Raw genomic sequence first — 25,353 nt, forward strand, 5'->3', positions numbered from 1 at the left:
TGTGGAGCGCGCTGCATTAGAAGGCATGGCTTCTGGACGGTGCGCTTAAAGGTACAGTACAACAACTGTGTGTGTGTGTGTGTGTGTGTGTGTGTGTGTGTGTGTGTGTGTGTGTGTGTGTGTGTGTGTGTGTGAAAAACAATCAATAACACTCCTGACCCATGACATTGTTCTGGTAAATCATGACCAGAGAAGCGCTGATCCTTGAGATGTTGTTCATTTTGTTAGACACGCTAGTATCATCCCTAGTGGCAGATTGATTGATTGATTACTATAATAGGCCCAAACAGGCAGCCAGGCAGCCAGAGACACACAAAGCTCCGTAATGAAGTGGTTGCACCATTTAAAAAATAAAAAACATTTGATAATAAGAGTGCAATATATAAAGCATCCTTTACCCTAGAACACTAAAACATATTTTTTGTCACACCATCACTAAACACAAAAGAAAATATTTCCCATCAAAGTACAGCAATACATAGCAACTTGAGGTACTCTTCTTTAATATTTCATCATGACTTTTCACACATAAACATGCATATTATAAAAGAAAAAAAAGGAAATGGAGCTGGGAACTTCTCCTTTGGTCCACCCATTCCTGGGACATGTGAGAATGGTCCAGTGAAAAAAAATATAATACAAAAATAAGTCCATTGTGTGGGTTTATGGGATTTTTCTCTATCACACTATCACTAAACAAGGTTAAAATTCACCCGAACACCTGCCTGTAGAAAAAACTAACCAGGGAAACAAACCTACCTTCTATGATGTCAGTGAGCATCATGAAGGTACTGAAAGACCCACCTCAGACATCAACAACATTATGACAATTACAAAAATATAATTGTCCGGTTGAAAATCACCCGTGCTTAGTGTTCTAGGGACCAAGTCCCTATTACATTTCTACAAAATGTCTGGCTATCGTTAAAAAATATGTGATGATGACATCCATATGGTTGATAATGGTTTAACAACGATGACAACTTTTAATAATGTAAAAATATTTAAATGTAGTTTTATTTGGATTTCAACAAAGTGTACACAGATTGACAAATCTAGCCCAGGCTTAATTTAATCATAAAATGCCAAACCTCAACATCAATTTATTGGATCTCATTGGAAACTTAATTTCAAGTTGTCCTTTTCATTAAATTCCCTCCCCTGGCAGTGGCAAAGCGTCTGAGTACCATGAAAAGCGCTATATAAGTCCCAGATATTTATTATTATTATTAATGCAGCAGCTTGAGACAAGCTTTCACATTAAATTTGTATCACCCTTTTATAATGTAAAAGTTCAGAAGTTATGTATGACATTATGTTAATAAGCCTTCTTGACCTTGACCATCCAATTGCACCATATTGATACTGAGTTAGAGATCTACAGTAATATATGAAGTTCCATGGCCTTGTATTGTGATTTGATGATACAGTGCATTACATTGTACTGAGTCAGTGTGGACAGTGACAATTTATAATTTATACAGTACATACATACCGGTAAGCAACTGCAGCCACATGCCATATGTTTTTTTTTGTAAGGATATGCGTTTCACACAGCTCCCTAAACAGACTAGATTATTATTTGCAGAATTAGCCCTTCACTAAATCCCACCCCAAAAAGCGATTGTCCAATGCCAATCCAAATAGTTTAGCAACGGTTGCTATGCAGGTCAAGCTTTCATCGCTGCTAATGAACAAGGATGGGTTGGGGAGGGACTTAGTGAAGTGCTAATTCCTGGCCTACACATTTTGAAGTCCTTTTCTAAGTGAAAAGATACTGTTTTTGGAAATTAAATTGGAAATCTTTGTCCACATCACTCACAATTATATAGGCTAACTGACCGTTTCGCAAAAGAAAAGCACAATATGGCAATATCATGCAGTGTTATACAGCATAAGACGTATGTATCTAATGTTTAATTTTCACAGTTTACTCTTAGTTGGCAGTGGAGGTAGATTTATCTTCTTCTCAGCTGTCATACAGTGTTTTTCTGTACATTCAAATTGCAGTTGATTAAACAGTTCTTCAGATGTTTTAAAATGATGGGACTCCAAAGAACCTCAGGGGGTTTGATGATGAATGTAGTCTAAAGAACCGCTGTAATGTTTCTTGCAACCATTAAAATCTATTTTTAATGGTTCAACTTGCAGCATAATTCAATATTTAATATTTTGGAACTCTCCATAACCTTTCTTTATACTGGAAGAGTACACCTCTGAGACTGAGTTCCCTCATTCAATATGTAACCTGTACCTGCCTAGTCAGTTACTTCCTGTTTGTTGGTATGTGTGGGTGGGGCCAGTTCCTGGACTTGAAGTAGCCCCTGAGTCCCTCGAGGTCGAGGGCGGGGAAATAAGCGCCAATTTCTTTCCTTAGCCACCACTTCCCCTGCACTGCACTGGCACTGCCTGGTTGGCTGAACTTATACCTGAAGTGTTGTCCACGTACCCATCTGAGGAGAAGAGGACAGGAGAGGGGCAGCGAAGAGGAGAAGGGTGAAGAGAGTGAGAGTGGAGGGCAGCAGAGTCTATGCTTTCTGTACATAATTTGAAGTAAAACACATTAGATTTAATTCCACCAGAGGGGGCTACAGACAATGATAAATACTCTGTGCTGTGGGGTGCAGTGGCTCAGGAGGTAGAGCGGCTGTCTTGTGTTAATGTAATGCACTTTGTAAAGCACACATGATTAAGACGCTATACAAGTAAGACGCGCAAACGCGGGAAGCGAACGCAGCTCGTAAATTGCAATAACAACAATTAGAATGAATTACTTACTTTTTTTTTCTTTTTAGTTAGTAATCTTTTTAGGTTTTCTACTGTGTGTGTGTGTGTGTGTGTGTGTGTGTGTGTGTGTGTGTGTGTGTGTGTCTGTGTGTGTGTGTGCCAAATAATACACCCCAGCTTTCCTGGGATCAAACCCTGCCAGAACTGTCTCCCTTGTCTCCATCTTAACTTTCCTAGAAGGCTGGGTGGACTGGACTGTCAACTGACGTTACATTTATTTCTACCTAGATTAGTCAAGACAATTTTGGTTACACTTCATCAAAAAATGATTTCCAAGTTACTCAGAACCCCCGTTATTTAAACTTTACATCACAACCACTAAATACCAACCAAACACATTGCTACTGTTTCCAGGTCAACTGTGTTTAATTTTTTTGTGTTTGCCATAATTGCCATGTAAATAAGCACACGCACGCGCGCGCGCACGCATGCACACACACACAATCACCCAAGCATGTGTCCCTACTAGCTAAATAAACAATAACTGAGCAGAAATCTAATCAGTTTACTGTATGTTGAGCCTTGTTCTTCGTAATAATACAGATAAATTACTTTGCCGTGTGCTTTAGTTGTATTGCTGGTTACCTGGGGGCTTCTCTGCCCTGGAAGGGGTTGTGGTCTAAAAGGGACAGGACTGTGGTGTCGTTAGACAGCAGACGGCCTGCTATATGGATCACCCATTCACTCTGCTCATAGGTCTGTAAAGGAGAGAAAAGAAAAGAGTAAAAAGATTGAGGCAAATTTTCAATTCAGCTCATGTGGGAAAATAACAATTAATCTACTGCCCTCTAGTGACTACATTTAGTTCAGGAACTAAGCTCAGATCTGTGTCAAGGTTACAAAAACAAGACTAAGGGTTGCTAAATGAGAATTAAATTAACTAAGAACAGTTTATGGCTAATTAACCCTAGAGCTAAAAAATCTATATAAAAAAGAGAGAGGAAAAAAAGCTCATTCTGGGTGTATGGGATTTTTCTCTATCACTATCATCTATTGAGCATGGGTGAAACATTAACATAGGTTTAAGGATTTTTTATCCGTTTTAAATATTTAATTTGAGTTGTTTTATCAATTAATTTTAAGCATTGCTTAACAAATAAGTGATTTTTTAATCACTGATTTGTTAAGCAATGCTTACATTTTGACTGTCCGCCATGTGTAATGTGCCTGTGTAATAAACAGCAGCAATTTCACACATTGTTTTCCCCCAACGAACCGACAAAGCCATCTGCTGGCTAAAACCTATCACTAAAACAAGCCATTCGGCCTCTCATGACAGAACATAATCAACATATGACATAAAACAGTGGTTCGTCACCTGGAAAGCTGCGAACCACATGAGCCAGTCCAGTCGGTAGTGGTAGGGGGAGATGAGGCAGGGTCGACGGTATAGGTCTCCTGGCTTACACGTGAACTGGTACTCCTCCCACAGCGCATCGGGGTCCTTGGGATCTGAACTCAGGGTGCCTTGGAAGATCACCTCTGTCCGCTCCTTGGTGATGCTGCAGAGGGATGGACGGAAAGGAGGAAAGGTAGTGGTCAGGGTTAGTGTTAGGTCAAGGTCAGTAGCACTTTGAACACAAGTCCTACAGAGCCTGTAGTCAAATAACCCATTTTGACCTGAGATCAGATTCTAAAAATGTCTTCTACATCCTGACAGTTTTCTGAAAAAGCTATGTTTCTATGTCAGTCGTTCTTCGATTTTTCTAAAATAGCAGACCTACAAGACCTATGAGCTTGTAGATCTGCTATTTTTCAATAGCTAAAGCATAACATAATGCCATAACACCAAAAGGGGTTCCTGCCCAAAATGTTCCCAAACAGTTTGTGCCTTGAGATTTTGTGACAACCACAATATATATAAAAGATATTTATAAAAATGTATTGTGCCTGACGATATTTAGTCTTGTCTCCAAGAACAATTCCCTACAGAGACTTACTTCTTTCTTCCGCCAATCTAACACCTCTCAGTACTTCTATTGTTTATCTCTTAAAACTCCTTTTCTGCCAAGGGCAGGATTGGACGACTTTAATTAATGATCACAGATCGCCTAGAACGAGATTGGACGAGATAAGGTTTTATACAGATTTATTTTCTTCCAGCATACGTGACGTCATCGGTTATATTCCATCCAGGTCCCGGCCTAGCGCCGATCGAAAAAACTCTTTGCATTGGAATTGAGCTCAGATTGAGTTGATCATACAAAACATTGATGTTTTTGGAGCTCAATAAAGGATATTGGCGACTGCGCTGGACTGCTTCAGCTGTTGTGACCATGTATCTAGGGTGCACCCCTGAAATGCTTCCGTGTTCCCGGAAGTGCGTCAATTTCGTCAGTCTTAAAGGGGCCACATAGGGCTAAAACCTTGGCAGTCTGAGCCACCACTAAATGGTGGTGTTGGGCAGTCAATGAGAATTGTCCTCTCTGGACCAAAGGCCCAGGCGACCTTTGTGGGCTTACACTAGTACCTGCCAAAGGCTCCATAGGTGTTGACGATGCGCAGTGGGTCGAACGAAGTGTTCATCACCTGCTTGGAACTCAACAGGTTCAACACGACAGGAATGCTCAGCCAGCCAATGAGAATGCCCAGGGATATGTTCACCACCCGACGCATCAACATACCTGATAGTGCACGCACGCACATACACACACACGCACACACACACAGAATACAGAATACAGAAGAAATGGTCATAGAGAGCGTTTTGTGTTTAAGTGTACAATATTTCCTCCCTCCACAGTATTCCCAGAGCAGGAAAAGGCCTAGCCTGTGACATCATGGTTTAGTTTTGGTATTGACAAATGTTTGACTAGACGGCTCCTAATTCCATCATACCCACCTGGCTACTTCATCACACACTTCATCCCATGCATGTTAAAACCATTAGTCCAACATAACCTGATATTTCACTTTCAAATGGACTTTTAGGGTTTAACAGAATTACTTAAACACCCTTACTACATACAATCTAGTAGGCTGTTTTATATTCAGTTACATACAAGCCAACATAGAACTAAAGCCAGTAATGGGTCCGTTGGGATCCATTAGAATGGGTCCAGTAGTGTTGCTTTTACCACATGTTTAACCACAGTATTAAATGTAAGAACGCGAACTGCATCACATTCAATTTCACTCTGCATCCAGAACTGTGGATTATTATGAACTCAAACACACAGCCTCCACCTGTCTCTCTCGCTCTCTCTCTCACACGCCTTTTTCTCCTTCTCCTGGCTTCTGCAGCTGTCCAAGTGCCAGAACCTCCCCCACCCAAATGACTCCTATGACTGGAGTAAATACCCGCTTGAGCCAACTACACACATCTGCTCCTGCTGTGCGTACTATAAATGTCCAAGTACTCAGAGATACTCCAGAGGTGCAGAAGCCCCTGGTGACCTTCAATCAATTATTCTAGGGTACAAGGCCTGCTCACCAGTCGCCACAATATCTTGTACTTTTTAATGAAATCCAGAATCGAGAGGGGTACAAGCAGAAAAATGCTGTTGTGACATGTTCTGCAAGAGAGATGTGCTAAGAGCAGCTGAAACAACAGAGCTTCTTAATACGGCACAATTGAGAAGCAGGCTTGCGACGGCGTCCTCCTGAGTCCTCCTCCTCCATAAGACGTTCCCTGGCCAGACAGCGGCACCGCATGTCGGCAGTCTCCACCGTGAGAGTGTGGAGGTCGCGTTGCTAGGGCAGACCGGTGCGTGCACGCATCTGCCTGGGTGACGGCAGACTGCTGGGCGAGTGCTGTCGATTTGGCATGGGATAAACTTTGACCAAAAAATGCACAATGAAAAACAGGTATGGCCAGGGTTCATGGCCATATATAGCGTGTCTTGAGTGTAGAGGGTTTGATAATCTCAGACTGACATATGCGTGACCATAATTGGAGACGTGATGTAATGATGCGTGACCATATATGGAGGCGTGGGTGACTAGACATGTCTAGACATGTCTAGTCACCCTGTGTATTTCAAAAAAGGTAATCTCTCAAGACAGATTCAGTTTACAGTAGGTTCCCAGATTGCTAATAAGGAGAAAAATTATGTCATAATATAGAGAGTTGGGGGAAAAATAGAGTCTGCAACACTGGTATGAAAAACACAGCTCCACTGGTTTATTTGACTCAACGTTTCGATCCCTTAGGATCTTCTTCGGGAATTGAGTCAAATAAACCAGTGGAGCTGAGTTTTCATACCAGTGTTGCAGACTCTATTTTTCCTCTTGTACTGCCTTTTGTCTAGCACCTGGGCTAGAGTGGAGGTGCATGCTCTATTTCCTTTATAATAGAGAGAGTTCCCTTTTTTCAGTCTCCACAGGAAGTATAAGCGTTTACTTTCTGGGCTTTCTTGGCGAGAGCTCAGGTGTTAGTGGACCACTTGAGGTCATCAGCAATATGCACCCCCAGGAACTTAGTGCTTGTTGTACTCTTCACAGCAGCACCGTTGATGGTAAGTGGGGTCTTGTAGCTAGGATTGTGGTGTGTGTGTGTGTGTGTGTGTGTGTGTGTACCTTTGGTAGGCTCAGGGGTGCGTCCGTCCATGTCCTCGGATTGGATGTCCAGGGTCTTGTTCTTGGCTCCACTCCCTGAGCCAAACAGGAAGCCCAGTGTTGCATCGTCAAAACAGGCCAGACTGGGAACGATGGTAAGCCAGTTTAGGAAGCTGAGGTTCCCACTCACTATCAGCGTCACCTGGAGAACATAAGTACCCATGTAGATTTGTAATCAATCCATTTCCATTTAAGTCATGTTTCTCTCGTGGTGGAAAGAGTAGAAAGAGAACAAAAGTGATACCTGGAACAATATCTGGATTACGCCATTGACCGTGCACATCCTGCGGCCCAGGAAGGTCAGGACGGGGAAGATGAGCTCAATCAGGTGGTTGGACATAGTCTCAAAGCGGTGGAACCACCATGGTGAATGGTGCATGTAATAGGACATGGGGTTAGGCACCGGCTGGGTCTGGAGAGAGAGAGAGACACACACACACAGACAGACAGATTTAGGAGAGAAAGGGGGGAAGGAAGAGGGATTAAGGGAAGAAAGTGGGAGAGGAATGAAAAATGGAGGGAAAAGGGGAAGAAAAAAAAAAGGGGACAATGTCTTACCAACATAACTTTAGAGGCCAAGACGTGGTCTGTAGCGCACACACGCACGCACACACACATCTGTTCTGAGGTCAGTGTCAGTTCTCTGTCTCTCGAGGGATTGTACTGGAGAGGAAGTGACCACTGACAGCGATCTGTTGTCAGTTTAGTGGTGAAACACAGAGCATGTCAGTGGGGGGTCCCATCAGCCACATCCTTCTCCGCAAATCACAGAGGGAGTTGGAATGGGAGTGACTCCATGCAGGGACAATTTGGGGTCACACCTTCCTCCGCAACACTTTGACTTCCAGGTCAAGCAGTGAGATTCTTAGCAGTGAAATGGCCCCCTGGTTAATGAAGCACAGGCTCGTACGACACAACTGTGCATGTTTTGTCAGTGAGCGATAGCTATTATGCAAGTCACATTAGCTGAGAAGTATGTTTGGTTTGTTACTTTTCATCTTAAACCTATGAATAACCTGTTTCCCCTTCCTCTGTATCTCATCTTAAATCATCACTCCAATACTTTTAGTGCAGAAACAAGATTATTTATTGTAAAAAGTCTCAGTACCCCCGAGACGTCAAACGTGGCCGAGTAGGTTCTTTTGGCCAGAAATACCTGGCGGGCCCAACCGTTCTGAGCTCGCCAGATTGAGTGGTGCGAGTGGTGGCCAGACATACATGGGTCTGACTGTTCCATCGTCAATGGATTTGACCCAGGGTGAGCATGTTTTAGGGTGAGCATGTTTTGGGGCGACCGTTGTATTCGTCTGGTTGATGTTATTTTATTGAATGTTTTGCCTAAGTGTGTTTGTATTATTTGTATTATTTGTATTACTGTATTTGAGGACCCCCTCAAAAACGAGACATCTCAATGGGTTAGATTGAAGAATTTCAAATAATAATTTAGGAAAAGTTTTCACCTTCTGTGAGGACATTGATACTCTAAACATAGACAAGGAGAGTTGCCATGTTGTTAGCCACTTTACTTTGGCACAAAACCCATGTCACAGACTTGGGGATTGGTGAGTAATTTACAGTGTGGGGGTGGAGGGGCATTTCCACATCTAAATAAAGATGGGACTTTATTTAGGTGGAGGCAGTCCTGCGGAAACATCAATAAGACCAACAGGGCTTGCATAGTGCTGTACTTGAGTTTGAGCAAGTTTATGTGGATGCCATGTAATGTATGTGTATTAGTCTGTCTGTGCGGGTGTGCATAGGCGCCGTTCCTGTTCATGGTGCTGAAATGTGCATTTGGTGACTTTTTCCCAAGTCATATGACTGAGTCATGTCTCATGTGAGATAAAAAGCCCTAAGACATTCATTGTAAATTCGTACAACAGTACGATTTGCTTGATTCTGGTTTAGCACCCTAGCACGTGCACAATGCACATACAGTACTGTACAGGTAATTCGTCGCCACTGTGCGAGTGAACATGTTCTTGTACTCTATGCAAATGTGAAGACAAAACTAAAATACAAACTGTGTGCGTGTGTGTGTCCCTGCGCAATGATTGGGATCCAGAACCAGAGTAAGTAAGTATGATTTAAATTGTATTGAAGGCCAAAATGATGTATACATTTTTTATTATAGGAATCCTTAAAGGGAACCATTAAGGAATCAGACCGTTAAGAGGGGATCGTTAAGGAAACTGAATCGTTAAAACCATAAAGGATCTGAACCCAGTGGGCTGCAGCCGTCGTGATGGTGGAAAAGTTGTGTACACCCAAACAAAGTTAGGCGAGGAGCTGACAATTATGCTCTGGAAAAACAAAATTAGCAGTGAAAATAAAAACAAGAGGGACAGCCGTCACACTTCGATGCCCTCATCATCATCATGTATATTTAAGGAATAAAAGCCGGCCAGTTCCACAACATCACCCCCACTCCCTTGGAAAGCCCAGGGCAGAGAGCCTGTAACCTCAGATAACCAAACAACCCCATCTAGCTAGCATTACAACAAACACACCAACACAAACAGTGGCAGTGCCAAATGTTCACCTCCACAGGCCTTCACAGCCAGTCCCAGACCTAGGGTGGAGCAGGGTGGCGCATGTGCGGGTTTGGGGGAGTAGGGGAGGGGGATTTGTAGTTCTTTCACAGGTCTGAAAGAGCACAGTGTGTCAAGAGAGCTTAATAAGCCCACACCTGGCGCCAGTGGCTTCCGGTGCTCCATTTGTGCGTGTGTGTGGGTGTATGCACGCACAGTTAAGTGGGAACAAAATTCCCACAAAATGTGTGTGTGTGTGTATCCACAGTACACTACACTACATTATGCTGCAGGATGTTGGGAGTTAGTTCTACAAGAAAACAAGCCCGAAGAAAATAAGATACAATATATATGTATTGTATATCCTCAGGTGATGACATGTTCTATGCATAATGTGGTTTTCCATTAGTGATCTGATCACTGATCAGGATTCAGTATGTCTCTTTATTGATACTTAATCAGCTCAACAACACCAAAGGCCACTCAAAACCCGAACAGGCTGCGTCCGGTGACAGGGTTGAGTCGTTGAGATCGATCTCCGGACCCCCATGAACTTGAGATTATACAGGACACCTTCATTACACAACACTGCACTACAGAAGCATGTGAGGACAGAGGAAAAGACCCTCAACAGAGATAGTCCACCACTACAGAGTAAATGGAGGGTTTGCTTTGCTGTTGAGTCTGAAAATGAATAGATGTGGCATGTTGGGGCAAAGACATGATGCTCTTTGCATTGTCTGCATCAATAGACTCAGGCAGAGGCAATGTTAGGACAGAAATATATCGACATGAACCACATAAACATAGCGCTGACTCAACTCATAGTGAGACACACACACACACACACACACGGCCAGTGCCATACGTTCTTAAATCAGAGACTACGATGAAATGGAAACCATAATCTGTCAAACTCCACGTGTAAATATAGGCTTTGATATTGTAACATACTGTACAAGTTTGTTCCTATTAAAAACCCTGAAAAGGGCACAGAGATCAAAAACCAAAATAAGCTATGGTAAACTTTTAAGTAGAACTGACTCTCCTCCACCCTTGTACTCATTGAGTCACCTAATTACGTTTGATTACACAATGGATGATTTCAGCCCGCAATCTGATTATCCAAACCCTGCCGATAATTCCCATGGATCGAAACTGACATTTGTGGTGCCCACAGTTAGTTAGTTAATCATTTTTATGTGTTTAATGGTTCCTAGTCTGTACACCTCATAGATATTGCATCATCATCACTCCCTCTCATTGCTTTAATATGCCAGGGCTGTGTTTTGCGACGGTTTTAAGCATGATGGAAGATACAGTACGTCAAGTAAATCATTCCAAAATCACTTCCTTTGGTCACACGCTGGTCCATGAAAATCCCCAAACCACAACAGAAATCCAGCCCCGCAGGAGCCACGTCTATTACAGCCTGTTTGTCTGCCTTTGTGTACTGTATTATATATATACTGTATATGCACTTTATGTTGGTATGCCTTTCTGTGTTTTATGCCAGCGGTGTGTGTGTGTGTGTGTGTGTGTGTGTGTGTGTGTGTGTGTGTGTGTGAGAGTTTGTCACCCCCTTCTTTCCAGTCCCATAGGAGCCAATGTATTCCTGTCTGTGTTAATTACAGAACATGGTCGTTCTAGCTTCCCAGCTCTGCGGCTCTCTGGAAGACAGGCTGGTGTGGTTTCAATGTGGTTGAATGTCCCGTGGGGAAAAACAAACATTAGACAGGGCGAAGACCACACGGCCTGTGTGAGATGCTGATTTATTGAAAACCCAAGACAGCGGTTACCATAATGTGTTGCCACGGTGCGGTCAGGATAACGTGATTTTCGTGGCCCTTCTGTCATCATTTAGGAGACAACGGCTAAGGGAGACCGTTTACTGCCGGGTTGGTCTCTGTGGTGGTGGTGATGGTGTCACGCAAAAAGAAAACTAGCCCCGGAGAAATCTTTGCATATAGCATTTACATTACTGTACATCAATGTACCCCATACTAATACTACTGTACAAGATGCAGGGGTAACTCTGAATACTTGTGGTCAAACAGACAGGAACACCTGGAAGGCACAGAGGAAATGAGGTCTGGTGGCTCATGAAGAGGTTTGTTAAGGTAATCTACTTATAGATGGAAGACAGGAGATTGGTAAAGATCATCTGCTTGATATATTCACAGATTGCTGCACTGATCACTGATCGCTCTTCAATGCAAACACATGCAAGAGATAGAATCATGACACCCTCTGTGTTAAGACTTTATATTAAGGTTGGGCTTAAAACCACATTTATAATGCATTATAATGCATTAATAAGGCATAATAACACTTTAATTTAACTTTAACTTAACTTTTAATTATGCATGAACTTATAACACGGTTTATGAAGAACTATAACTTATAATAATGTAATTTATAAGTTCTGGTCAATGCATTATAAATTCAATGGAACAGCATAATGCATTATAACTACCAGGTAAGGTAACACTTTACGTAACTCATTCACTGCAACATGCATGCGCAGGTCGGGTCTATAGTGCACAGGTCAGCGCACTAATGCATTATAAATGCGATTAAAATGCGTTACAAAAACTGCAAATAAAAAAAGAATACTAGACTATGTTCTGCAAAAGGACTTTGTGATCTAATGATGTGGCTTACGTATGTGCTATGAAAACACATACCTCATAGTGATAGTCCATGCAGGTCAGGTCTCTCCAGCATTTGTCTCCTCTGATTTTGATGAGACCCTGGAAAAGGTATAGGAAATGTAAAAGTCATTGGCACTGACACTATTTGACAACTGTACAAAAGGTTCCCTAGTACAAATTTCCTTCATTCATCCAGTTACTCTGGATTGTGTGCATTATGACCATTTATTTTCTTCAGCTTATCCTTTGCAGAACCTACTATCTTGCATAATAAAACTCGTTCTGAGCCAAGTGGATGCCACACCATTCTGTGCAACAAAGCAAAAAGAAGGCAAACACTGACTTTCCAAAAGAGGATCATGCAGTTAAAAAAGTACTCCATTATTATGCCCAGTTTATGCTTCATCGTACAATAGCACTGTGCACCGCAAATAGCAGCACCACTGTACGAGAAAGTATACAGTACATGATCGGAAATATACATTTAGCCTGTAACTCTCTACAGGCTTGATTTTGAAAATCATGCGCAGGATAAACAACCGTGAATCTTTCATAACCAAATCACATTACAGATAGTTTATCAAATCAGCCATATTCAAATCACACATCCTGTTCAAAATTGACCATGGAAAAATACATTTTGACTTCAAAACGAATCTTATTATTTGGTCCTTCCCAAGTGAGCCAATATAAAGAGGAGCTGGCGACCGTTTCAAGAGCCCATGACTATATTTATTTTACATTTTTTCTTTAAATGTCTACTTCAAAGTCATTGTTACTTTTTGGGAGTATCTGGGGTAAAGTAGCATGAATCTCTGTGCGCCTTATGCTTTCCCAGTGAAACTCTTTGCTATTAAAGTAGTATCTTACAAAGTGGTTCAGAAACCAATCCCAAATGCTTTTATATTTGATTGTATAATTGCATTTGTGGTCAGGATAAAAGCAATCAGCTAAATGGCTAAAAAGGTAAATGCAATTACAGAGAAAAAAAACACTCAAAACGGCATCTGTTAAAAGTAGAAGAAATCCAGTTCTGCCAAAGAAAAAGAGGTTATTGTGAGAGATAAACGCTTTTCAAGTACTTGAGCAAGGTGGTTTATCCAAACATAAGAGAAAGATTGTATTGAATAAAATAAGGAAAAAAAAGTGAGGGTGGTGACGGTCATTCCGGGCAAATTCTTGAGCAACAAACTGTTTATCACTGAGCATTCTTGCATTTCAGTGACATTACATATAATCCAATAAGGCTAGCAAAAATGTGATTCCGTTAATAAGGAAGCTACTGCTGCTTCTCCCCTCCTCCCCCCCTTACCCCAGCCTCTCCATCTTCACTTCCCTCCATTCTCAGTCCTCGACTATACCCTAAGCCAATTTCTCCCCTCCTTCCTTCTCATCTCCCCCATGACTCTCCTTTCTTCTCCCCTCATCCCCATCTCCCCATTTCCGAACCCCACCCCACCCACCCCAATGCTGCTAACCCGTTCCTCTCTATTCTCTCCCGTCTCCCTCCCTTTTCTGAATCATTCTACTTTCCCTCCTCTCCAGTTCCCATCAACTAATCGTGGAAACTATTACCGCATGTCAGTTTGGACCAGTCCATTTCAACAGTATAGTTAGAGTAAAGAGTAAAGACATGGTGACGTCACCGGACCCATACTGTTGGCAGACTGAATACCAACAGAGTACTTTCTACAGTATAGTTAGAGTAAAGAGTAAAGACATGGTGACGTCACCGGACCCATACTGTTGGCAGACTGAATACCAACAGAGTATTTTCTCGAATCCAGGGTGTCAGGGCGTCTCCCTGCCATATTTCCTACAGTACTAATATGTCTCAATTCATTCTCCTTCCAGTAAAAAGATGTGAGGAGTGAGAGAGATGTGCTAATTTAACTTTAAATTAACATTTTACTGTAGGTTATTATGTGCCCCATGCACAGCGCTACTGTTCATGTACTATTCATGCATTCTACATCTGAGGCACATCGTCTCACCACTTGCACGATTGCTAGTGTCTACAAAGTCTGTTTCTGACAGATAAACCAGAAGGCTCCTTCCACCTTGTTCTGCCTTGGTTCTGCCAGTTTCTGGTTGTTTATTCTGAGTTTGGAAATAATTTTGTGTCCAGTTCTTTGGGGGGGAAAGCTAGTTATTCCCAGTCACTATACTGCAACCCACATGTTCCTATTTACTGTGGCCAAGTTTAAAATATACATAAACATCAATACGAGGCAACTGAAAAACATGTTTTTTTCCAATGGTAGTGGATGGAGAGGATTTGTGTCAAACCAAGCAACAGCAATCAATGGGCGTGGAGAGTGTTATCGTTCATTTGTATTTCCATGGCTGAATGACAAATGCAACAACTTGAACTTGATTTTGTCCATGAAAGATCCATACAAATCCAAACTATAGACTGAAATACTGAATGTCATCAAGCACCTAAAACATGATTTATGATGAACTGATACATTTAAATGAGAGACAGACAGACAGACAGACAGACAGACAAGCCCTGGGGAAATGACGCATCACATTGTTTGTTACAAAACATAAATCTGCTGATATGAGATCCAAAAGATCTATTCAGTTAAATTATACACGTGAAAAGAAAAGGGAAAGAAAACCCATATAAACTTTCCAGACATTGTTCTGGTCTGTTTACTGTCAATGCTGGCCTAAGGCAGAGTTCTGATTGCACATACTGTACAATTCTAGAACACCACAATGAATCAGGGCAGCAAGGTGTTTTGGTGTAAATGCCATGAACAAAGAATAACAATTTGATGCCACAGTCATAATAGTGCCAGACACAATGTCCTGCTGGAAAGTCACTGAGCAAAAGCGCTGAAGGCTTTACCTATTTATTCACGCATTCGAATTCCCTCTGAACAAGTATAAACTTACTTAGAAGACCAGAAATAGAATCAGTACTTTCATACTCCAGTATGGGTTTCATCAGGTGTTTTTCCAACCAGGACACAAGATTGTCAATATTGACACATCTGCTGGTCACGAGGCTGGCTGGGAGTGCAGAATAGAAATCATCCTCAGTTCCACTTCGCTAACTAAATTTAAATAGGATATTTGGAGTGTTAAAATGTTTTAAGGCCAAGACGATGATAATCCAATTCAGTCATGAGATGCTGAGTGTTATCGATTGCAATCCTTAGTTCATCCCATTGGAATGAACATGGCTCTTCATCTTCTGTGTAGAGAAATGTTATTAGTGAGATAAATTGATTAGAAACAAACCTCTATATGACCCCAGAAGATGCATCTTGTTAAAATAATTAAAGAATGCTAGACAATAGATTTTTAAGATCCTAACAAACTTTATCGCCATCCTCTTCCTCAAGGCATAACAAATGCATGGTATTTGCCTTGCATGACATTTGTCACCATAATAGAAACAAAATCCTGACCATGATTCCAGGCGCATGCCACATATGCACTGTATCTTCACTTGTAACCATCAATAAAGGCAGAAAAGCCTAAAACGAATCTTACAAAAAATAAAAGAAAGAAAGAAAAGCGAGCTGGGCTTGTTCCATGCAGACCCTGCTCTCCAGGTACACACTGAGCATTTAGTGAAGCAAGCCCCTGCCGTTTCCTGTCAGACAAACAGATTTATAGGCTGCACCCGTGTGAAGTGGGGGGCGCTCTTATCATCGGACATCATCATGATGTAAAATAGACACTATGCCTATTTGCTCAGCCACTATGACGTTAAATTCTCCATTCATTGTCAATGGGAATTGAATGTTTGTGTAAGACAAAAATAGACACTAAGCCGATTTGCTCAGATACTATGACGTAAAACTATCCATTCATTGTCAATGGGAATTTGTGTAAGAAGAAATAAGCCGATTGGCTCAGACACTATAAACTAATGGGGAGAGAGAGAGAGAGATGGGGAGGGCATTGGGACTTGAACCCAACATGTGGTCAGGCTACATTGTAGCCTAGGTGCCCGGACCGCTATGCCAGCGAAAACATACCACCACAAAAACATTCACAGTATTTCTATTTCAATGTAGGTCCAGGTCAGCAAACGGAAAAGTACAACTAATTAAATCACCTTGCCAGCAGAGCTCTGTATAACTTCCTAACACTGACATGGAACATAATATCCCAAAGTCCAATCAGAGCATTCAAAATGCTCTGATTGTGTCCATCAATGGCTGAACGGTTAGAAAGCTCATATCTGTCTGGAATTATTCGTGCCGCTGCTGGCTTAGGACTGCATCCTGCAGAGTTTTCTTCCAAGATCCCCTCCCTCTCTCTAAGCTTTTCCTTCTATACTTCAATAAAAATAATAAAGTACAAGTGGTAGTGGGCTGCCCACTGGCATTCAGAAATGATCTGCTCTGATCTGATCTCAACATGATATTCTCACGGTGCTGCTGTCCAAATCCACAACAAGACCCCAGACACTGTATCAAACATACCTTTTCAGCTGCTGGCAGGAGGATTTGAGAACAGTTCCCTCTGGCAGCAGAGAGACAGATATGATCCAGTTCAACTGAAGCCAATGTTCTTAACATGAAACTTATAAAAACTAACAAAGATCCAGAGTGCTGAACAAAGGGGTTGGCCACAAGATGCGATCAACTGCATTACCAACATAGTTTTTTTTCCTTTTTTTCAGAACTGAAATTATCTCTGTCCAACCATGATGCCATAGCACTATTAAAAACAAGGGCCAAGGTGAGTGTAAATCAGAATAGCTCTCACTTTCTTTTGTGAAGATGTTAAAAAACTATTTCATATTGGTCTTGTCAGTCTGTTTCGGATGGAAGACACATTTCTACTTCTATTTCTCTGGATATCCAATGCACAATGCCACACCGATATAATCGGTTAGGCCTTTCTGAAAACAATAGCCGTTTTATAAGTTCCAACATTGCCCTGAGGCGTGATCAACAATTCTGAGACAATGGAGGACACAGAGCCAACTTGGAGATAGTTGTTCCAGTTGTGCCAGTGTACTTTAAAATGATCATCTGCAGTGACAAGGAGATAAAGACAGGCCTGCTAGGAGACACTCTTAACCCTAACCCATAAACAGGATCGAAATGGGATGACCAGGTATTTCATGCTTTATGGAATGAAGACTTTACAAGACATTCACATTTGCTGGATTGACTGCATTCTACAGAGTATTGTAGAAATTATCTGATTACTTTAAAAAAAAGAAAAAAAGCATGGATATATTATTAGGCCAAATAAAAGCTTGTGCTTGCATGTAGTTTTTGTTACAGTCGTTGCACTGGGTTGAGCAAACTTGGAATGGGCATATGCATGTGAACATTTGGCAAAGAGATTTGGTGTAGAATACATTAAAAAAGAAAGAATTCTTGATGGACATTATTGAGGAACTGTATGCTATGGAAAAACTAACATTCATACTTAGACTACAAGAGGATAAATTCTATAAAAAGTGGGAAAAGTGGAATCTCTTCTCTCAGCCTAGCGATATTGCAATAGGATTTCACCGAATGTTCTTTTTTGTAATATGAAAAATGCAGCCTTTTTTTCTTTTACTTTTTGTCCTTTTCTTTTCTTTTTTCTTTCCGTATAGTCTTGTTTGTTGTTTTCTTGTCTGTTCTTCCTTCAATAAAAATTAAGTGGAAAAAAAAAATAATAATCTACAAGTAGACCCCACAAATGATGGAAGGTACGGGAGAGTATCAGCCTTGTTTTAAATCGATTTGTAAAAAGATAAGTAATAACAGGATGGAAAACACCTCATGCTTTCTCTTATAAAAAACTACATTGCTAATGGTAATACATCCAGTGTGGATAAATATTGTAAACAAGACGTAGGCACAATGATTCTCTAATTTCACATGAAATGAAAAACAAAGGGCTAGTATAGAGTGTCGCAGTCCCGCCCCCTTTCCAGACCCGGAAAATTATTCCCTGTTCATTTTCCTCATAGACTTTTCAAAAAGTATTTATTTAAAGACATTTACGCTGCGGACAAAGCCAACTCGAGTTGTGACAAATCATGACTAAATAAATAAATATTCTTTGAAAAGTCTATGAGGAAAATGAACGGGGAATTATTTTCCGGGTCTGGAAAGGGGGCGGGACTACAGCGCTCTATTAGGCTTGATAACAGCTTGTGCAAGGCCATAGTTTTTGCTACAGTACTTGCACAACAAATGTTGAACAACCTTGAATAAGCGTTACTTAGCAGCTGTTGAATCTCAGGTTTGAGACCTGCAACAGTGTGTGAATTATATCGGTGACCTTGAGAGACTTGTTCACTCATTGTTTATTGCTCCGAGTGAAATGTTAAGCTCAAAGCATAAAATGCAAATTTGTTTCGACACAACACGATGCAACTTACTGTTGTCTCTCTGCAGAGCAGCTGTGGGCCGAAGTACTGGCCGTTCCTTGCCCTGTCATGCACAGTCCTAATTGTGTTTCATACTTTAAATGCCGACACTGTCTTCCCATTACCTCCTATTAGCGGCATTCCTCATCGCCCATCACCTGATGGCTTGCTGTTACTGATGTTATAATGAGTTACCATGTCACAGAAAGATGAAACACAAGATGAGTTTGACAAAAGGGAAGCGCTCTAGGGGCTGAAGAGTCTCTCGCTATGTTGTGGGTTTACAGTAGATCCAGCTGTTGAGTGTTGACCTGTGTTGTGTGTCACTCCCTTTTTTCTAACTTTCGTCACGGTTTCTTCACACTGTGATTCCCTTCCTCTGCACTCCTAAAAAAAAAAGAAGAAAAAAAAAGAAAAGCACTGTAGGGGAGTGGACTACCCTTTTTTCTTTAAAGAAAGTCCACGATGCGGTTAGGACCTCCACCTCCAAACACACATTATACTCCCTGCTGAACTACGATCAAATTCCTTCAGAGCATTCCCCTAAAATTACTCTCTCAGTTTTGCAACTGTACAGACAAAGGGAGGTTGATCGGCCACTGTCCTTTAAAACAAAAAAATTCTATAAACACTCAACAAGCACAGAGGATGAACTCATGCTCACTTTATACTTAACTTATGCACTGACAATCACTCATTCCCATTCCACAAGGTTAATACTACTGAGGAGTGCTTTGAAGTGAGCAGCAGGGCAAGTTTGCAAGGAGAAACTATAGCAGTCTGTCAGTGTGTGGTGAACCACACACTGACAGATAGAAGATGGCCATGACACTGAGAGATCGCGGCAGGGTCTGTACTGTCGGTACTGTATTGCACTTCAGAGGTTTTACATGTGATGTGATGAGAAATCCCATTTTAACATCACAGATCAAAACAAGGTCTAACATTAGAGTTTCGAACAAAGTGAACTTTCAAGGGCTCTCATAAAATATTTTGACCAACCATGATAAATGTACGAGAAAAGTTTATATTGGTGGAGAAGCACATTGCAAACAATCTGGCAGCCTCTGTATACGTTCCTCTTCATGAATTCCCTGCATCCATCCTGCATTGATTATTGCAGGCATTTCGTTCTTGATTCAATAGAGGTATAACACAAAACTCAAGACAATCCTCCAGTTAATTACCAGACCATTCCTTATGGCTTCCAATGGTTTAACCACATGAACCCTAGTGTCGCTATTCTGGGTCAAACATTTGCCAAAAATAGTAGATCTACAAGACCACCATGCAACGCATTGTGAGCTTGTAAATTGGTTATTTTTGGCATGGAGATTTGTTATAGAGGGGAAAACTGAGACGGCCTACAGTAGAATAAGGCCCTGGGGGAGTGGGGGACCCTGGGTTAACTAACTATTAAGTTAGTTAACTAGTGGGAATAGGGGACTGCCCATAGATCTGACTGCCCATAGATCCGAAGTCCCATTAGTCCGAACATGCAAGTCATGCATTAAGGTTGGCGAACATGCACTGCTCCCATGCTTGCGGTTACTGTATGTGCACACTGCACAGTTTCACTGCAATCGGACACTGCGTTCATGATTTGCGGGAATTTGTACAAAATGTGCCACTCAAGATGGAATGAGAAATAAAACAGACCGGTCTTTATCACATGACTATGGAGATCATGTGTACCGAAAAGAAAATGTGTTTTACATAAGTCGGCCGCCTGGTGGCGCTATAAAGAATGTGAAAAATACATATGAAAATATTTGGGCATGCCTGACAAAGAACTCCATATATGGGCATAAAAGTGACACAGACATAATATCTGGGTGGTGCATGCATTTCCAACTTGTTCCAAGTAGGCCAGTGCCCAACGTGCACCGCTGTAGACTGTAGAGGCCCCACGGGCACCGCTCTAGTAAGTAAAAACTCTGAATAGGCCAGTTATATAGCACCATGGAAATCACACGATGTGTTCATGATTTGCTGCATTTTGTTCAAAATGGAGCACTCTGGCGAACATTGGAGCCAATCTTAGCCAATCAGGATGGAGTATGAAAAATCTCAGAACCGTTTCGTTTAATGGCTATATAGAGAGACTGTGTACCAAGTTGCGTGACGTTTGCTCAAAATCTGTAGGTGTACTGTCAAAAAATGTGTTTTGCAAAGATCGGCCTCCTGGTGGCGCTAAAACAGGCCCATGTGAAAACGTTGGGGCAGAGGTTCAGCTCTGCCATAGATCAAGCCAACGGTGCCAGAGATTAGCTGACGGACGGACGGCCTGGTGGAGACCAAAATGAGATCAAATCTGCTCTGACCAAATCTTTTTGGCGATGGAGTAAAAGTACTGCACTGATTGAAGCGTGCTGTGCCTAGTTAGACTGCTGCAATGGCTACATCTGCATGTGAATTGGGTCTGTAGCTAGCAACAATCAAGCTGAATTGTATCCAACCATCAAAATTCTAAGGAATGTATGCTTCCAATCAATCTATAAAAGAAACAACTGGCAGACTGGTACCACAATAAAATAACCCAGGCTACCCAGCTATTAAATTCTAGGAATTGCTTTTAAGCCACAATAATGTCTAATGGGATTCCTAGACTTCTTTCTGGTTTTAATATGCAGTAATGACTTTGTGTCTCAGGGGAAATGGATTAGTCCTTGACAGTTGTATACACTCGAGGAGTGAAGTATGGAGTTAAAAGATAAACAGATTGAGAAAGGGGTCAAAGACACTTTATAGTGGATAGCTTGGGAAATGAAACAAATAAATGTTTTGCTTTATTGTCAGCTACACTTACAATTAAGTGTTTAGAAACTAGTGGATTGAGAGAACAACACTTTTATTGTGCAGTAGATTCATTTCATTCTACAGCGACATTAAGGACATTGTTAGCAGTACTACTACTAATGGAGGACATGTGGAGGATAAATGGATGACAACTTTATTCATACTAACTAACAGGCAATAACTAATCTTGCACGGCCAAATGATTAGAGCTCTCTGCCTACTGAAATGTGATATCTAAATGCAGTGTAGGGGCTAAAACTGGGTGGAAACAATTCAGGAAAAAATAGGATTGGTTTTCAAAGTAGTAGGTGTGAGGATTTGTTAGTGGTTGTTCTCACTGCTCTCAGAAATTGTTTAATGTTAATAGAATGCAAAATAGAAGGAGGTGCCTCCCAGGGCCCCCTAAAAAACAGTTTTAGGCTTTTCTGCCTTTATTGCCAGCAAGGTTTTTCATGAACGGGATTCGAACATGCAACGTGCTGTCAGGCCAGAACATATACAGTATGTGAACCGCTAGGCCAGCAGGCGCCCTGGGCCCCTGTTGGAATTTTGGTAACCAGTGCAATTGGCACCACCATCAAACCTGCGACTGAGACATGTTGCCTTACTGACCACTGATTTGAATTTCCAAATGTTGTCTAGAGTGTTAGTGGAAGACCACTCCAAAGGAAATGGAGACGACAAACAAGTGGGACTGAATGTTTGCTTCTTCATGTTGGCATGCAAGGTGAATTCAGGTGTGGGTGAGTATGAGTTTCTGTATCTACACCTTTTCTGCTTAACGACTTGACTTAAACACTGCCATATAATCCCTATGGAAGAAATGTAAACTGACCAAGCAGTGCAAGCTTCATAGCTCCATTGGTCCTGATCAATCAGTAAAAGCTAATGCCATATTTTCACTAGGGGACATGCATTGGGATTTGGGAGATGACCAAAAGTTATAGTTAAAGTGCCACCACATGCTGAACTGAATGCCATCATATAGAGGGGGATTTAGTACAGACCGCTAGTTGGTATCTTAGCAATAGCATCACTATCAAAGTTTTGCTAATGACACGGAAGCCTACATTTAAAGATGTATAAGTGGCGAGTATCAACAAATGACGATTGCGGAAATGGGAAATGGAAATGTCTCCATCCATTATCAAGGAACATGGACTTCTCTGTCAGCCCCAATATGTCTAAATGAATAAAATAAAATAAAATAAACCAAAGGTTAATTTGTAAATACCATCAAATGTTCAAAGCCTACAAAATATCCTAATGTGTGCAAGTTACTCACAGCTCCCAACATGATGCGGACAATGAGCCACCTGAAGGTCCAGATGGAGATGAGGGAAGGGGGACAGCGACGTGGGACCTGGGACAAACACCACAGTGGACACAGGAAGATGGCCAAAAAACCTGTCTCCAACAGCTGACTCTCCCAACCTGGAGAGGAGAGACAAAGAGAAGCAAGAGTGCAGAAAGGAGAATACAATAGATAATACAGAGAAGTTAATAAAGAGAAGTTAAGAGAACAAGTGAGAAGGCAGAGAGAGAGAGAGAAAGGAAGGGAAAGCCAGAAACTGACCACAATTATAGCTGCCAGACATCAGACTGGCGTCTCTCACGCCAAGGCACTATTAACCATTCAACAAGCTCGCATTGACCTTGCCGTTTATCTATGCCAGAACACAGTCTATCCAGCTGTCTACCCAGTACCTCTCAATCTGCGATTACATGCAAGACAATTTACTACTATTACATATATGGAGTACACTTCAGGAATCACCAAGTATCAATAAACAGTAATGTTCTATTTATACTCTCTCCCTATACTTATGCTCTCCCTAAACTATGTGGCCTGTTGCAGCTTAGAGTAGCTGATACTGCAATTTGGATTTTGTATACAATTTCTTCTTTTCTTTCTTTTTTTCCCTTCCCATTACAATTAGATTCAAGTAAATGTAGTGGTTTAGTACTGAATTGAAGCAACAAGTAGCCTAATAACCACAATACAGAAAAAACTACAAATATTCTAGAAACATGTGAACCTGCAACACTACCTTATTTTGATGGATTTTCATAATCGTTCTGTTCTGCCCTTGTAATCATGTGTGTGGGTGGAAGAGTGCACGCATTAATTAATTCAAGTGACATATCTATTAAGAAGATTCAGATGACAGTAGCAAACAGACACAAAGAGAAGATTCATAAGCTAATCACGGTGGCTCAGTGTTTAGCACTGTTGCCTCACATCAAGGAAGTTTTGGGTTCAAACGCTCTGGCCTTAGAGGTGGAGCTGGTGCTCAGTGGTTGCCCACTGCCCCCAGTAGCTACTAGCTAGGATGGTTCAATTTCCTGATGAGAAACAATAAAATATAACTTATCTTTCTTGATCACTGATAGGTGTATGAGTGAGGTTCACTTACCAAAGGAGTACCTAGAAAGAGAAAGAAAGAGGGGATGAAGGAGGCTATAATATTGAACCTGAGGAGGCTACAGAATGACACATCTAATAATAGTACTTAAACACTGTATATATGCTTCCTTGAACTCACCACAGCTGTCCCACGCTGACTAGGGAGTGATAGAGAATCCATAACGTCGCCATGATCACCATATTGGCCATTCCAGTTGCCAGGACAAACCCTGACAGTGCCAGCCCACATAGTGCGATGCCATCCAAGTTGGCATCCATATAGTTCCAGTCCATGAACCACAGGAGAGACGGGGTGTATGCCAGTGCTGCCATGCCTATTTTCCCCCCAAGATAGCGTTTGACACTGTTGAGGTAGTCCTTGCAGGGCATCAGGCCTTGTTCGCCTATCAGCTGCGTATTTTGGTTGTAGGCAACACCGAATGCTACAACTGGACAAAAGCAGACAGGGGATAATGGGAGAGAGAAACGGTAAATCATCAGACAGTGCTATTGATTAATTAAATGAACGACAAATCTGTCACTATTACCAGCTATAACCAGCTAGTACCAGGGTTGCCAACACATTTTGACCACATCTCCTGCAGGACTCCTGCATTGTCATTTCTCCTGGACAGGAACTTACAACTGCTATGTTACAATGTGTTGGGGGGAGGACCCCCGCCTGGGAATGCATGCTAAAATTGCTAATACTATCATACGGATGTCCACTTAAATAATGAATGGATCCAATTTGGATGGGTACTAGCATTGGGACTATAGCATTGGATGATCCAATGCTGAATGCTAGTAAAGCAAGTCTGATAAAGGTTAGTACTATCAATTCAAACTCCCATCTCCCACAATTCACTAACTCCTGGATTCTAACAGTCCAATGCTGGAAGCCCTGGCTATTACCAGTTCAGTTGTTACCAGCTGAAAACAGTAAACTTACATTTACAGTAGTTAGTATTGTATTAGTTACTCACAGTAAATGAACGCAATTGAGCGTAGCAGCACAATCCGAGTGAGCCAATATGTCCCAGTTTGCAACGAAGGAAGCCTCTTCTCTTTCTCGTCGCATTTGGCTGTGTTGTCCCCTCCATCCTCTTCGTTGTTCTCACTCACATTTCCCGCTGTCTTAGAAGTATTTACACGTCTTTTTCTCAACGAGCTCTCTGAACTCTGCTCTGGACTGTCACTGGCGGTCGCCATGTTTGACAGTTGCATGTGTGACGGTCACGTGACAAAACAAATGAGGTAAGCGCTGTTTAT

General features: G+C 41.6%; 1 protein-coding gene across 1 annotated transcript; it reads right to left on the reverse strand.

Moving 5' to 3' along the window:
* Positions 1 to 481: 481 nt before the first annotated feature.
* On the reverse strand, positions 482 to 25,294 carry lmf1 (lipase maturation factor 1). The gene is made up of 11 exons (XM_083786942.1): positions 25,068 to 25,294; positions 24,221 to 24,530; positions 24,092 to 24,102; positions 22,960 to 23,108; positions 12,563 to 12,628; positions 7,589 to 7,756; positions 7,306 to 7,486; positions 5,258 to 5,411; positions 4,106 to 4,289; positions 3,373 to 3,485; positions 482 to 2,453 (listed from the first exon to the last, which is right to left on the reverse strand). The coding sequence occupies exons 1-11, from the start codon at positions 25,291 to 25,293 to the stop codon at positions 2,267 to 2,269; spliced, it is 1,749 nt and encodes a 582-aa protein (XP_083643068.1). The 5' UTR covers position 25,294; the 3' UTR covers positions 482 to 2,266.
* Between the last annotated feature and the right edge of the window lie 59 nt (positions 25,295 to 25,353).

Source organism: Protomyctophum parallelum (assembly GCF_964188405.1).
Source record: "Protomyctophum parallelum genome assembly, chromosome: 17".
NCBI classification, from domain to species: domain Eukaryota; kingdom Metazoa; phylum Chordata; class Actinopteri; order Myctophiformes; family Myctophidae; genus Protomyctophum; species Protomyctophum parallelum.

Excerpts from the sequence above, each read along its gene's own strand:
- lmf1 (XM_083786942.1), bottom strand. The coding sequence starts at position 25,293 with ATGGCGACCGCCAGTGACAGTCCAGAGCAGAGTTCAGAGAGCTCGTTG. Across the intron at positions 24,531-25,067 it reads CTCAATTGCGTTCATTTACT|TTGTAGCATTCGGTGTTGCC; the intron begins GTGAGTAACTAA and ends GCTTTTGTCCAG. Across the intron at positions 12,629-22,959 it reads TCCGCATCATGTTGGGAGCT|GGTCTCATCAAAATCAGAGG; the intron begins GTGAGTAACTTG and ends TACCTTTTCCAG.